Consider the following 15370-nt stretch of genomic DNA (forward strand, 5'->3'; position numbering starts at 1 on the left):
ATCAACCTTTGACTTTAACTAACAGCTGCTAACACTCAACCCCAAACAAAGGAGGCCTCCTGGGACCCCGTTAGGGGAAGCCCCCGCACCCCCAGGAATCTCCATTGCAACCAGTGAAAAAAACAGAGAAGGAACAACCAGCTTGGCTGTGCCAGAGCAATGGGGTATTAAACCGCCAAAACTTTTTTGTGCCTGCTGACCTGCTTTTCCGTGTTCAGGTTGGAAAGTTCTCTTTGGGCGGGCCGTCATTGTTACTGTATCGCTTGCTTCCGAGCCACAGTCATCCGACTTCACTTGATTCAGGATCCCTTCTACCCCTTCCAACGAGGTGACCTTGTATTCCTCTGTGCGGTATCCGAAAGAGAGGGCAGAAGCAGAGGGCAAACAGAAAGCCACACCTGTAGCGTCTGTTCTTCTCCCGCAACCAGTCAGCGGACAACATTCCTGTCTCTTATTAAGGGTCATTGCTGAAAGATCCTGAAAAATATGTACTTGGAAACCCTCAAACATGATCTGGTCCTTCTCTCTGGCCTTTCACAGGATGGCTGCCATATGCGTAAAGTAATGGCACTTCTCTAGGACCGACCTTGGTCCCTTCGGGGGCGGCCCGCCCAGTGAATCCTGTCAAAAGTAATCTCAGGAGAGGGCACTTCTTCAATGAGGCCATATATCAGTGACTGCACACAGTGCTCTAAAGAGAGGGTGCATGCCCCCTGCGTCTCCTTCATGCCCATGATGCGACTATTCGAGTACCTCACTATATTCTCCAAGTCATCAACCTTGAGCTTGAGATCTCTTCCTTTCTGCTCAAAGTCCTGCATCTGCCTATCCATTTTCATTTCAGTCAGATCCGCTGAAAATTGATTAGTGTCTAGGGATTCCAGCTTCTCCACTTTATCCCCCCTGCCCTTGAGTACAGAGATGGCAATGGAAAACCTGCTCTTAATAGACCTAATTTCATCCAAGAGCAGCTGGATGTCAGCCTTGTTGGATCCCGCTTGATCAGTGTCGGATGTGGAGGGGGCTCATCCATCATTGTCCCCTCTGTCTTACCTGATCTTCTCCAAAAACTGTGTAGCAGCTCCGTAGTGGTGTCCGGTCCTTAATCTTGATCCGCAGGAGATGCTGACCCCATTAGTCCCTCTAGGATGTGTAGCCAACAACTGATTAGTTTCAGCAGAAGCCTCAACACCCCAAAGGGAAGAGGGGAAGTGGACAAAATAAAAAACAGAACACAGGTCGCTCCCACTCCAACCAGCCGAGCACCTGAAAGGGATGAGAAAACACGAGATTATCTTTCTGACTTTAACATCCCACCTATGTTCCCCTGTAATTCTTTATACCTATTATGCTTGCCTTGAGAGCTGAGAAGCAGGATTTTCAGATATCCTTATCTGGGACTTGGATTCCCAAAAAAAAGAATATGCATCTACTTGAGTATCCTTCCTTAGTAGGATGTATTCATGTAATGTTAATACTGCAGCTTGAATGTTGTTCCTTGCGTAGGATGAAAGTCTCCTAGGAAGAATGAATGTAGTCCCTGATCAACCTAAACCTTGTTTCAGAATGTTGTATTTAACCTTGACTTAAAGATGCAAGACGTTTCTCCTAAAGTGTCTTGGAAAACTTGAAATGTCTTTTTGTAAAACGCATGTGCTTGCTTAGTTTTCTCTCCAGAAGTGATTTCTTTGAAAGGATTGAATATGGCGCTCTGCTCTTGACTTTGAAAGCTCCAGTCCCGAGAGCCTGTGTAGGGAAAACTAACTGAGCCTTTAATTGGTAGTCTCTGGTGCCTGTAAACGATGCCAGACGCTAGTGTTTAGGTACAGTACCTTTGAAGTCACTTGGGATACATTACAGAGCTCCCTTGATCATGCGCGCCTCAGCGGGTTGAAATGCAAATTGGGCGTCGCCTCAAAGAACTTCAAAAATGCGGCTTTAGCGAGACGCTTCTCGTTTGCCCATGCGCGTGCTCGCGTGAGACCAGAAGCACTAGTTTCCGCCACACATGCCTCCTTCACTACATGTTACCGTGATGAAGGTCTCTCACACGGGAAAGACACTACTCGCTAAAGCATGCGCGAGTGGCAGTTTAAGGACGATTTGCCTTGCCGTACGCGCGGTAAGATTGCAACTCTTGTTTCTTTATACTCCAATGTAACCCAAAATAAACACGCAATTTTCTGAGTTCATTTTACCTAACAACTACTACTCAAGATAAAGTTCTGTGGTGAAACACTACTCCAAAATGGAATTTTACTAGGTTGCTTAAGGCTCTACGAATTTCCTAACTAATTACCTAAGTAAGAGATTCCGAGTTAAACAGTCTGAAGTAAACTGTTTCTCTTGCGCTGATCCCTCCTTATGATTCACTAAATATTGAATTAATCTCAGGAAATCGGAGCCCTGCGCTCCCACCAGTCCAACTACTTGTCTTGTCCCACGTGGATCTGGATTCCAACCTGCTTTGCCTGCTTCCACGCCAACCAGCACAGGATTCAAAGAATAAAAATGGGCCTAACTTAAGGGAGAAACTAAAAACAGGACCTTCCTGTAAGCGTAGGACAATGAAAGGCAGTTTGGAATTCTCTCTGTTTCTTAGCCCACTAAGCCTCCAATCACCTTGAGGAATGTTCTCATCCAATCAGGACCCTGCCTCCTCACCACCATGATGGCTTGAGGAACTCTCCCTCTGAACAATGGAAGTTAATGTAAGATTAATCAGAACTGTGTAAGAATTATGTAAGTGATTAAATGTACAAATAATTACAATAAATTACAGCACAACCATCCCAAGAGGCGACGGAACCTGACAGGTGGCAGGGTTCAACATGTAGCATCCACTAGTGCTCCTGACCAAACCCCCTTTGGTACACACTTCGGCAGGCTCTCCAACTGTGCGCCGTACGTGGTCCTTGTGACACTGGTTGCCCTCCAGTTGTTGCACTCCCCCAAGTGGCTCAGCGCAGGGCCAAGGGCCCAACAAATGATGGTGCCTCCTGGGGCCCAGTGATGCGATCGTGGCCCGAATGGCCCAGAGCCTGGGACTATCTGGTATGCCCGATGTGGCCCCCCTTCCAATCCTCGACTTCAAGGGGACACCTAACCCACTAGGAGCCAATTCAATCACCTTCTTCTGTTTCACCGCTCCAATCTTCCTTGTCAGGCAGCCTGCCACACAACCACCCAGCTAATGCGGGCCGGACGCTGATGTCCCCGGCTACCCGCAGCTACATCTTGCTGTCCCTCATCCCCACTACTCGTAATTGGGGTGGGGTGGGCACTGGTTTGCTCGATTATCCGCCCATATCGTAAGCCAAAACTCAAGCTCATGGCAGGATTAGCAATTTTAAGGCATGACAGTGGTCTTTTCATGTCCAGGGGTGAATGAGACAGCACTTCAAATGAAGTCTAGCGGTCTTCACAGAAGCCTTTTGATCCCTGCTTTACCATGGGTCCTTCTGATTGACTAGCATGCAAATTACAATCCAGAAAACCCTATGATAAGCTTGGGAAGCTGTCTGGAACATTTGTAACTTCCTTGTCATGGGAGCGTTGACATTTTTGTAATAGCGGTAACATTCACTGGAACAGGATAATGGACTTTCCTTAATTTCCTTCTCTTGTGTACAACGCAAGTCTGTTTCTCTTTTTTCACATGTAACATTGTATTCATTGGTCCTTCACCCTGTGCCTGAGTTGGACTCTTAACAGGAAAGGATCCCTACGTTATTAGTGCTGAAAAAGTAAACAATGTATCGTCTCACCTGCTGGTAGCTTTGAAGTGTCACTAGTTCGTTTACTTAAAGGGGACGGCTTCCTTCCCTAAACTGGGTCCTCCTTCACTTCACTGGATTTGGGCCTGGCTGTAGAGAGCCTTAGCCTCTTTCCATATTAATAGGGTTTATTGTTTTTGCTCCCTCTGGCACTGGGGGTCTTGTGTACACATAAGGGCATCAAAGAGGGTACGGTGAACCGTCCTGTGACTGTCCCCTACTTAAGTGGTGCCCAGATTAAGTGAATTGGATTTATGTGAGGAGATTGCAGGGGAGTTTGAACCCAAGTAAGCACCTGTTCAGCCATGAAGACAGCTGCAGAAGAGTACTTGGGAACATTGTCATGCACAATGTGTAATTTATTAAAGGGTGTCCAATGGGTACTTCACCCTCGCATATAGTATCATTCCCTTAAGAATTATGATCTCTTTAATGAAAACTATGAGTGACCATTATGCCCTCAATTTAAACACTATGATCCCAAACTCTTCTCAGAGATGCCACCCCAGATATGTACTTTTTCTTTTTTTTTTTGTGTGTGGATGCTTCAGGGCGGGTTTGCTTGAAAAGTATCATTCCCTCCTCAATGCCAACCTGTTGACTATTTTGAGGGAACTGGTATTCTCATCCATCAACGGCACAGCCTCAAAGTGTTGGACCCTCATATCCAGACCTTCATTTGGGCCACCTGTGTTGCCTTATTGATGCCGTGGATGGTAGGGAAGAGCTTGTTTAGTATTACTGAGGCATGGTTATATAACATAATTTACATTGTGGGGTGAGGTTGAGTGGGGCAGTGTAGAGTGGGGTGAGGTAGATTGAATAGTGGGTTTAGGTAAAGAGATTTTGTGATGGGAGGCAGAGCTATGTGATATGGTGGGGAGTGTGGCATGGTAGAGTGGATGAGTGAGGAGACAGAGTGGGATGGGAAAGAGTTGGTGAGGTAGAGTATTGTACAATAACAGACCTTGCAGTCATCCACTTCCAGCCTATAAGCACAGTAAATAACACCTATGTTGATATTGGTTCTGTGATAACACAACTGGATGGCATTTTGCTGCCTTAGAGTCCTCTCATTGCCATGTTGTAGCAGCCCACCTATGACCTTGGACAGAAGCTTAAAGGGAATGATTGAAAAGGGGAATGTTAATGTACATCACTATGGCCTAAGGTTACCACACTTTGATTAAACAAATATGATACACCTTGTATCAACATTAACAATGCTTGCAGTTGTAGATGGGGTAGTGATTACTTATTTCACATATACATTTGTCAGAGATGGTTTTCAAACAGATGCATATGACGCCACCCCTCCCCCACTTCCAGGACCCTGGTGTTTCACAATGTTAATTAAACACTCTTCCGCTAAAGTAATATTACAGATAGACACACCACACACCTCATTGCCTTCAATGTTCCTCTCAGATTGTGAGGGATTGGTGGCCATTTTATGATCTTAAGTCTCTCAAATATTTTCTACACTGCACCAATAAGCACAGATGCTACATCTGTACATTGTGGCAAAGCAACATACTCTATACATTTGCAGATCAAACCTGCATCTTCAATCAACCAATATTTAATTTATTTAGACTTGATATTATACTTCAAACTCAGACTAGGGCACAAGCGAGCTGTGCAAACACCTATTTGTCTTGATGCTTGCTTATCCTCTTCTGTGGGTGGGATTTCCCACTGGTGTGGTTGTAAATGCTGGAGCGTGTGAGAGAAATCCCAAGAGTGTGGAGCCATTGCTGGTTTTACCATAACTGATACCAAGCACCATAAAGCTCCCTTTCCTCTGTGCTTAACTCAGGTTGATGTGTTTACGCATTGCTGGGATCATGCATTCAGGCATTACTGGGAGAGCAGGAATAGATATAGCGGGTGCACTAACCCAAGAGTTGAAATGTCCAGTAAACAACCGCAAGGTCCTCTCCAGAATGGGGGCCTTTCAATAGGGTAGGATGGTGGGAGACTGGGTAAAAAAGTACAGTCATCGAGACTTGGCACCTAAATCAAAGCCAATTGAAATTTTTCTGCATGGGCAGAATGGAATGGCCTATTTGAAAAGGTACAAACATCTTAGATGTGAAAAAAGCCGGTGACAGGTTCTCTTCAGAGAGTTGACACCTCCATATCAGTGGGATGCCTTTACCTCACTGTGATGGAAACAAACGCTAGAGCACTTACTGGAAACACTGCATTTGTCATGACTGTGGCACTGGCGCACCAATTGGCACCCATCGTGGACTATTTGGGACTCATCTCTATAATCATCCTTGGACAATACCTATTCATATTTTTATCTTTACTTTCTGTTTGCAAAACTTTGGAGGTCCTTATTTAATTTCACAAACATTTCCCATAATGAACCTTGTGGCGGTTCCCATTCCCTGGCTATTTCTATGCATCAGTCTTAGAACTACAATCCCCAGAAGCCGTAGTGATCAGTGCTGCTTTCACTTTCCCAGGATCAGAGAGGGAGCATACCAATCACCATCAGGTGTGCTGCTCCAGGTGCTGCTAATTAGCCTGCTTCAGTACATGGCAGGTCAGTATTTAAGCAGCTGTCTGCTGGAGCACAGGTCTCTAGCACTGAGCTCACTTACAGCCCTCTGCTTCTTTGACCCTTGGATTTCTGCTGTGTCCTGTTGTTTCCAGAACCTGCTCCTGTTGCAGAGCCCTGTGCTCCCTTCCTTGCAGCCCTGCTACTCTGCCTTCACTCCCCTGCCTTGCAGCCCTGCACCTCTGTGCTGCCTACACTGTGGCCCTGCTCTCCTGCTTGCAGTCCTCTGTTGCCTGTCTACAGCCCCTTGCTCTCGAACATTCATTATCTTGTTCCCTGCTTGCAGTTCCTTGTTCTGTGCTCATTGCCTATGCTACCTGACTTGACTTTAGCTTCATTGTTATCTGTCTGCAGTCCTGCCCTTGATATTCCAGTCCAGAGTTACTGTTCCTTGTTACCAACCTGTAGTTTCCAGTCTCCTTAACCCTGCACCTAGATTCTAGTTTTCTTGCTGTTCTTCTTTCTTCCGGTTCTCTGTCCTAAACCTTGCTCACTTTGACTTCCTTTTTGCCCTGGATATTTGTGTTAGTTTTTGTCACATTTCAGTATTGTACCTTGTGTCATTGTTAACATTCTGCTGATTCCTGTTTCAGTAGGCAGTCATTGGGCCTCATTACGAGGCCGGTGGTAGCCGCACCTGTAATAAAGGCACGGCTGCGGCTGGTATTTTTTTTTCGGCGCCCAGAAATGGGCAATTACCGGGTCATTACGGCCTTGCCGGACCTGGTATTTGCCCATTCCTGGGTGCCGTGAAAAATTCTTCCCCATTCTCAGCCCCATAGGGCTCATGGGAATGGGGAAGTTAGATGAGCCAGCACTGTTATGAACGGTGCCGGTGCATCCGACATGCTGTACTCGCGGGTGCCACTCTGCCCGCCTGGCACAACTCGTAGTTTGCCAGTCCGGGAACTACGGTACCGGCAGGCTTATAATGAGGCCCATTGTTCAGTTCCTGCTTGACGCATACAGGATTCAGTCTTGCGAGTACTGTTACCTTGTTCGTGCCTTAAGGTCCAGACACTGACACCCACTGCTGATGCTCCTTTCCATGAGCCTTCAGCGTGGACCCTATAATAGTAACCTGACTCAGTAGGCTGGATTTTCCCTGGTTCTGTGGGAAACTCTTCCACATTCTGCGTACACCCCAAGAGGGAACCTAACGTGTTTGTTTTACTTGTACTCCAAGCCCTTTTATGTTCACTGCCTTTGTTGCTTATCCTTTCTTAGCTGCAGGACTCCTTGCACTCCTGTTTCTTGAGTAATGTTCTCCTTTCGGCTTTGTGGGCACGTCTCTACCCACAAGCCCCTTGATTGACAGCAGTGTACATTTTAATGAGCAAGTCTTCTTGCTGTATTTTAGCCTTGGCCCCCTACTGTGTAATAACTCAAATAAAATAAAAAGAAAGCCAGAAATGTCCAGCGCGATCATGCAGCAAAATAAAACTCAATAAATGCTGTTAATGATTTCATTGGAGTATTTGGTCAAATATATATAGGTGCTTTGGGAATCTCCTTTACCTATGGAATAAAGTAAAGTAATGGAGTACTGAGCTCTGTTGCCTTGGAGTGGTGGGGGAGGTGTTTAGATCTGTAACAAATTAAATAATAAATGCACGGCCAATTCCAACAATGTGCTGGTGGAGGTGGCATGTGAACCCAGCTCTCACGACTGTTCCTCTTTTGGACACCCATGTTACATTAACCTGCCAAAATTGCATATGTCACTAAGTATTAGGCTCGGGCAGCATGGGTTCCATCTAGCACAACACCATGTAAAATGGGGAAGTGCACTTCATTTCTCTTTAGGGATATGAACAATGAGGGCAGTGGGGAAGGGAGGAGTCGCACTAAGGTCAATTTGAGGAGACAAAGGATATTATTAGCTGTCAAAAGGGGCATCATGTGTCGGCCAATATTTCAGCTTTCGAAGATTGATACTGTACATCCACATAGACAAACTGTGTGTATAAATCTAGACCTGCGCCTTCTATTTCCATTTGACAACCTTACCTGCTTTCTTGAGGTTGGACAAGAAAAAGTGAAGATGATCTCATTTGGCATCTACTCTGCCTCTAAATGGTATATCTAAACAATACAGTCAAGATCCACGAAAGAGAGGGACAAATCTGGAAGGGGAAACAAAAAACTCTCATGGAGATCCAGCTGATGGACCGAAGAATGGTCACTGTGCACAGTCTGTGGATGAATTTTTCAGAGGGGCTTGAGAGTATAAAGCCCAAGAATTACCAACACAGGAGGAATGGTTTAAGCGGCAGTAAGTTCAGAGAGTAAGGGGGGCGAGCTAAAGCAGGGATGAAGAATGAAGAGCGTCTTCAAGGAGGACTCGAGACTCCAAAGCGAAATAGTACGGAAATGCAGGGATAAAACAAGAGGTACAGGAAGGTACCTAAGAACAGGAAATGAGTAATAAAGGACAATTCTGAAGTGTCATTGCAGAACATTCTGCAATTCTTATTTCATTGCTTATAGTGTGTAGCTATCTAGACACATCAGAGCGCTTTGCAATGGGAGGGAGCCAATATTGGACATGGCATTTTAATTAGTATCACAGTGCTTTAGTGGGAGAGGGCGTGAGGGATTTATGATCGGCAGGTATTGCTGAAAGAAACATGTTTTTAGTGTTTTGTAGAACTAGAAGATGGTGGGGGCGTTTTGAGACTGCTAGGATTGAGTTCCAGATGGTGTGGATGTGGCAGGAGAAGGACTGCTTGCAAGTGTTCTCTTTATAGGCTATCTTAGGCTTCCAACCTTTTGATAGTTTTGCTAAGTGGTGCACAAGAGCATCCAGAGGTGTGGAGGTTAGCCTCCAAGTATGTTGGTGTTCCATTAAGAACTGCTTTGGTAGTGATTCATGTGTGCATGCCTACATGAATATGACCATGGTTTGGTGTGGGGGTAAGTGCGCACAGTGTTGGAGAGATATGGTTGAATTTCTGGATGCCTGTAATGAGTCGGGCAACGGTATGGTGGGCAACCTTGAGTGACCAGGTACAAAGATGGAAGCCGTGGAGGAGTGCATTTCCCCTGTTGATGTGTGAGACCATAAAAGCTTGGACCACAATGTGAAGGTCAGAACTCGTGACTGTGACAAATCGTGGGGTGACGTCCTCCTTGCCTGTAAGGCTAGGGTGGTGCAGCAGGACTTTCCAGGGGAGGACTCCCATCTTGGGGTTATGGACATTCATTCAATGACTCACCTCCCTGATCTCCTTTCCTCTCGCACCCTAAGCTCCTCACCACATCCCCAGATTACTACCTATAACAATATGGGACAATATTGTAGCTTTAGCACTTCACCGAGTACTGAGACGAGGCGGCCCACAGAAACCGAAAGATTATCATAGCCCCTCCTCAAGTTACTGAGATGAAGAAGCCTAGAGAAGACAAAAAGATCACTCCATGGAAACAAATATAAAAACTGACAAAGGACTTTAATCAGAGAGAGTCCATCAAGGGACGCTGAAACCCCAGGAAGTTCCAACCTGGAAAGAGAAGTCACAGCATCAGGTCTGCGAGAAGCAGTCGACGGAGCAGACCGTAGAAGGTGGAAACGCTGACCAGAGAAGCACCAGCTGGAGGCAGAGTGGCAGTGGCATTACCACAGCGAGGTCGACCTAGTGGTCCCAACACAACGTCGAGACCGACAGCTCTCGGGCCCCGTGGAAGCAGAGCAGAGTGGTGAAGAGCAAAGAAAGGCAATAACCGCTACCATCACCCCAGGAATAACCAGAGACGGGGCTGTCTCCACGAGAAGGTAACAGGGCCCCCCCGGGAGACCCTGTAGTGGGTTGGGTTTAGAAGGTTGCATCGGCAGTCATCTTGCTTGTCTCAATACTCCTAAGAAAGGGTGTACGTTATTGAGGAGTGCATCAGGAGTAATCTCCCTCGTCAGAGTAGTCCTATCAAGACTACTGGAGGAAAAGGTTGAGAGTTGTGCATCGGGAGTAACTTGCCTCGTCTCTTTCGTTCCACCAAAGCCACCAGAAGGAAAAACTTGGAAGTGTGCATCAGGAGTAATCTCCCTCATCCCAGCAGTCCGTCCAAAACTACAGGAGGAAAAGACTGTGAGCCTCATTATGAGTTAGGCCTTAATTATGCATGAAATCCGTGGAAAAATAATCACTGTTACCGTCACTTGGTCAGGCCTAATTTTCGCCTGATTACAAGTGGTGGTGGCAGTGTAATTTCCCATTTATTTTGGCTCCATTGGACCCAATGGGTTTTTTTTGTGTGGAATTACGGCAGTGGAATTACTGCAGTAGCAATTCTGCCAAATCTGCCGATTTATTTATTATTATTATTATTATTATTTATTTATTTATTTTTGGTGTTGAGTGGGAAGATTTACCTCCAGGGCTTTGTTGGAGGTAAATCCTCCACTCAAAGCCAAAACTCATAATTTGGCGTAGTGGTAGAATTGGTGGTAACTCAGTTACTGCCAATTGTACCACTTACCGCCCAACTCGTAATGAGGCTGTGGGAGTTATGAATCAGGAGTAATCTCCCTCGTCCCGGTAGTAGTCCCCACACTATTGGCACTTAAGTGCCAAGGACGAGTATGCTCGTCCATTTTGCATAGACTTGCATAATCGCATTGGCATTTAAGACTAGAAGCAGAATACCAGGAGTAATCTCCCTCGTCCCAGGAGTATCCACAACACTACTGGTATTCAAGAGTGGACACTTAGCATTGGAAGTCATCTCCCTCGTCCCAGGAGTATCCACAACACTACTGGCACCAAATTCTGGAGACCGAGCATCTGGAGTAATCGCCCTTGTTCCAGTATTTTCACCAAGGCTAATAACTCGGAAACAGCACCCACCAAAGGGGTGGAAAGGAAACTTCCTTTCAAGCAGAAAGAACTCTGGAAAGACGTGCACAAGCGCATGGGAACTGTATAAAGAGAACTGTTTACTTTGTGCAACAGGAGGAGGGAGTCATCCTACTGATAGGATTGTGATTTGGGTGAAATCAACATACAAGAGGATTGTGTTTCTTTTGTACCAGGAGGGAGGCATCCTCCTGTTTTAGATTGGTTTGTTGGAACTTTTAAAGAAGAGACTTTTGCTAGTTTATTTTTCCTCTCATCAGGGGGATGGAGTCACCCTCCTGTTCACCTTTGGACAGACAGGGGACACGTTTATTAGTTATATGGACATGCTGACAACTTGCACCTGAGATTGTTTCTTAGATAGGGGAATCCCGAAAGTGTTAGGAAGAGTTAGGCTTTTATTTTTTTATTAAAAAACGACTTTCTTGAACCATGCCAACCTCATGTCGCACTCCTGCTTCTGACGCCTTGCCACATGACAAAGTTTGATTTTGCTTGGTGTGGAGATTTCTTCCCAGGAAGTTAGCATCTTTTTGGCTATGTACTGTTTCAAGGAAAAGCTACAGCCAACAATGAAGAACAGAGATTTTTCAGACAGATGCGGGGTGAATCCTTGCAGGTGCCTGGCGTCCAACCATTGTTCCATGTGTAGTTGTTTGTTGCGGGACCAGGGGGGTGGAATTCTGTCTTGGTGGGGTTTGGAAGGGAAGCAATTGTAAAATCCATGCAGTTTGTCACTGCTTGTTTATACATGATCTTCGCTGCAGACACTGTTTATTGCTTTTTGTAAATATATGTATTCTTTCTAAAAAAGCGCTATTGTTTTTCTACGGGTACTAAAGAAACTTCTTTTTGCAAATGGAAATTCAACAGTACATCCATATTTTTGCAATTTTGAGTTTTAATTGTCACAATCACATCTGTACAAATTATCCAGTGGACAATAGTTACAATTATCTTCTTAATACTCAGTTGTGTAGAAATATATATATATATATATATATATATATATATATATATATATATATATATATATATATATATATATATATATATTATATTAAAAAAATACATGCACAATAATTCACCCTGTTCTTGTTTCCAATTTAGAATTTGATTAGCATGAACAGTTCTTTCCTTCTTTGGACAAGGCCTATGGGAAGGTGTATGTGAATCATTGTTTCATTGCTGTCCTTTTGATTTACTTCTGATATGCAGGCCTGTGTCTTGATGAACACCACTTCAGCTTCACCTCATCACAAAAAAACTCCTTTTGTAATAATCGACTTCAATTGAAGACAGAATGGCCAATGACAATCAAGTTTTCTCTACATGCCCTCCATGCACCAATATTTATCACATCAACTGTGTGCTACTGTTTTTGTTTTGTAGAGCTAAATTTGGAAGGGAACCAATTTTCCCAGCTCCCTGTGGAGATTACAACGCTGCTGAACCTCCAAACTATCAACCTGTCCAAAAACAAATTTTCAGAGTTTCCTGAGCAGCTGACATCTCTGGGTAGCTTGAAGACCATCAACTTAGAGGAGAACCAGATTTCAGGTAAGGGAAAATCATTCTCTCTTACTGGTTAATCAGGATGATAACCATAGCACAAAACGGCAAACTATAAATGCTGATGTAGTGTTATTTCTGTTGTAAATTCTGTGTACACTTGATTTTAGAAGAATTGGTGTGATTCAGATATTTTTAAAACATGTATTTTAAATGTAAGTTGTTTCCAATGTAATGTGTATGTAACAGTGATGGGAATGCACCAGTAGCAGTGGTTTTTAGTTTATCATTGTTGATGCACCTCAATGCCTGTCACCACTGTTTGTTCGGAATATAAAGTGCCATCATTTCTACATGGACTTACCTGGAAGGAATGATTGTTTCTTTCACAGTCTCTTGTCAGGATTTCCAGGCTTCAGTGTTGACATAAGTGTGCTTCTCAACAAGCAAAGTTGTTTTGGTTCTGGGTGTTACAATGCTTCTAAATTAAACATCCCTTCTAATGAATGAGTCAGTGTGCTTGTCCCCTCTCTTTCCTGCATAATGTGACTGATTATTTTTATGGCATAGCTTCTTGCTTTTCGTGTTGTGAGTTATGTAGCTCAATATTTCCTTGAGCTATAATAATATTGAAAATAGCAGGTGATGACCTCCAGGGTCAACAAAGAGGTTTTGCAGCAATTTAAACTTTCTGACATCGCTCCTTTTAACAGAAAATGTTGAATAAACCAATTATTCGAAATTGTAGATTTGTAATGGTTCCTGAATGCTTCCTTGTGTGTATTACCTGCTTCAGCAACATACACATCCTGTTTTGATTGGCATGGGAATGTTATCAAGCCACAAGGAAAAAGCATGCGTCACGCACTGGCCATTGTACATTTGTGGAAGACTACAGGCACTCATCAGTTGTGTTTTAAGGGCATAAGTCAAGTAGGGACACAAAGGGGACCGAGTTGACCTACTATTTTTAGCGCGGGGACTCCATCCTCCTTGGTTCAGGAAGTAACGATAATCTACTTTTTCTAAAATAAAGGGATCTATGCTTCTGAACGAGTCAGCAAGTGCATCCTCTATTTCCTCAAAATGTGGTTCTTTTGGCTTAGATTGTTAATTTTGAATAATCATCTCTTGATATGAATTCCATAGGTGAGTAATTCTTTGAGCTATAATAATCTTGAAATTAGCGGATGATTGCCTCTAGGGCTGTTTGCTGGCAATTCCTTAAATTTTTTGAGATCCCTCTTTCTAACAGGAAGTGTTTTATGAAACAATTATTTGAAATCATAGACTTGCAATGATTCCCAAATGATTCCTTGCATCTATTACTTTCTTCAACGTTCTAAAAATATTTTGTTCACTGACATGGAAATGTCCTGTAGCCATAATGCAAAGCCATGTGTCAAGGCTTGGTAATTTAATTGTCATTTCATGCTAGACTGCATGCTCTGCTCAGTCCTATTATCAAGGAACAACTAAAAGGGGGAAACAAGGGGACGGTGTCCACCTTCTGTTTTTAGAGAGAGCAAGCCAATGAAAAATAGGATTGTTTGACATTCTTGTGGACCAGTGGAGTGGAGCGCCCCACGCAGGGTTTTTTGCTACAGTGAAATTACTTGCTCTCATGTCACTATTTGTCTTCAATTGTGTTTCTTACCGGCATTTTAAAGCCTAAATCCCAACAGTTCCAGTACAATGCATAACACCTATTAATGTGATTATTTTATTTCACAGATTGACCCCTAGAACTTGTTCATTTCATAATTAGAATATCTTGGATGGGTGGCCTATTGACTTGGAAAATTACCTTCTGTCAGCATTTTCCTGGGATCTAGAGGACCTTCTGATTCTCAATTGTGCAACGAAAGTTCATCCTTCCTTTCCCGTTCGCAGCCACGCAGAGGATGCACCGCTTCGGCCTCAGCATCCCTGGAGAAGAATTTTTATTTGTTTTCAGGTCATTTGCATTGCACATCAGCAATTTTCTGTGCTTCCTGTGCCAAAGACCCAGCTCCACCACACCCCTCCCACTGCCCACCCTCGCCGCATCGAATTGGTGTTCCAGGTGACGAGTCTTGCGACACCAAAAGCACTTGGTGACGGTGTACGAAATACTTATTTTCCCGTGTGCAGCCACGCAGAGGCGACACCCCCAGGGCCTGAGAAGCCCTGAAGAGATATTTGTATTTGGGGCATTTTTATTGCACATCAGTGCTTCTCCGCAGTCCCAGGGCCAAAGATACAGCTCCATCCTCCCACTGCCCGCCCTCGCTGCACCCATTTGGTGTTCCATGTCACAAGAGCCGGAACACCATATTTTCCATCTCCCTCTCAGGGCAGCCTTGGCCGGGCAGTTGGCGAAGGGCACAGGCAAAGGGCGCTTTCTTTGGTCGCTCACCATCTGTTTTCCTGTACACCCTGGCGTCCCAGCCCTGCAAGGTATCACTTATGCCGTCTGAAGCAACAACCAGATAGAAGACTTAATCATTGCTGTAGTGATGCATTTTTTAAACTTGCTTTTGTTGTGTTCCACCACATTGCATTTTTTTCTTCCCACAGTGCTCTCCAGGTTGGTTTGGCATTTCTGAATCTCGCTTTTTTGTTCCACCACATTGCATTTTTTGTTCACACAGTGCTTCCTAAGCTGGCTTTGTTGA

The 15370-nt window shown here is 44.5% G+C and overlaps 1 protein-coding gene across 3 annotated transcripts in view; it reads left to right on the forward strand.

The window, feature by feature from the left end:
• Nucleotides 1-15370, forward strand: part of LRRC20 (leucine rich repeat containing 20) — a 2045340-nt gene that overhangs the window by 835229 nt on the left and 1194741 nt on the right. For all 3 annotated transcript variants that reach the window (XM_069610505.1, XM_069610506.1, XM_069610507.1), the window contains exon 4: nt 12594-12761. In XM_069610505.1, coding sequence (XP_069466606.1) covers nt 12594-12761 — 168 coding nt within the window. The remainder of the gene's footprint in view (nt 1-12593; nt 12762-15370) is intronic.

The sequence above is a fragment of the Ambystoma mexicanum genome, chromosome 8, assembly GCF_040938575.1.
Source record: "Ambystoma mexicanum isolate Mex_15411 chromosome 8, UKY_AmexF1_1, whole genome shotgun sequence".
In the NCBI taxonomy this organism is placed as follows: domain Eukaryota; kingdom Metazoa; phylum Chordata; class Amphibia; order Caudata; family Ambystomatidae; genus Ambystoma; species Ambystoma mexicanum.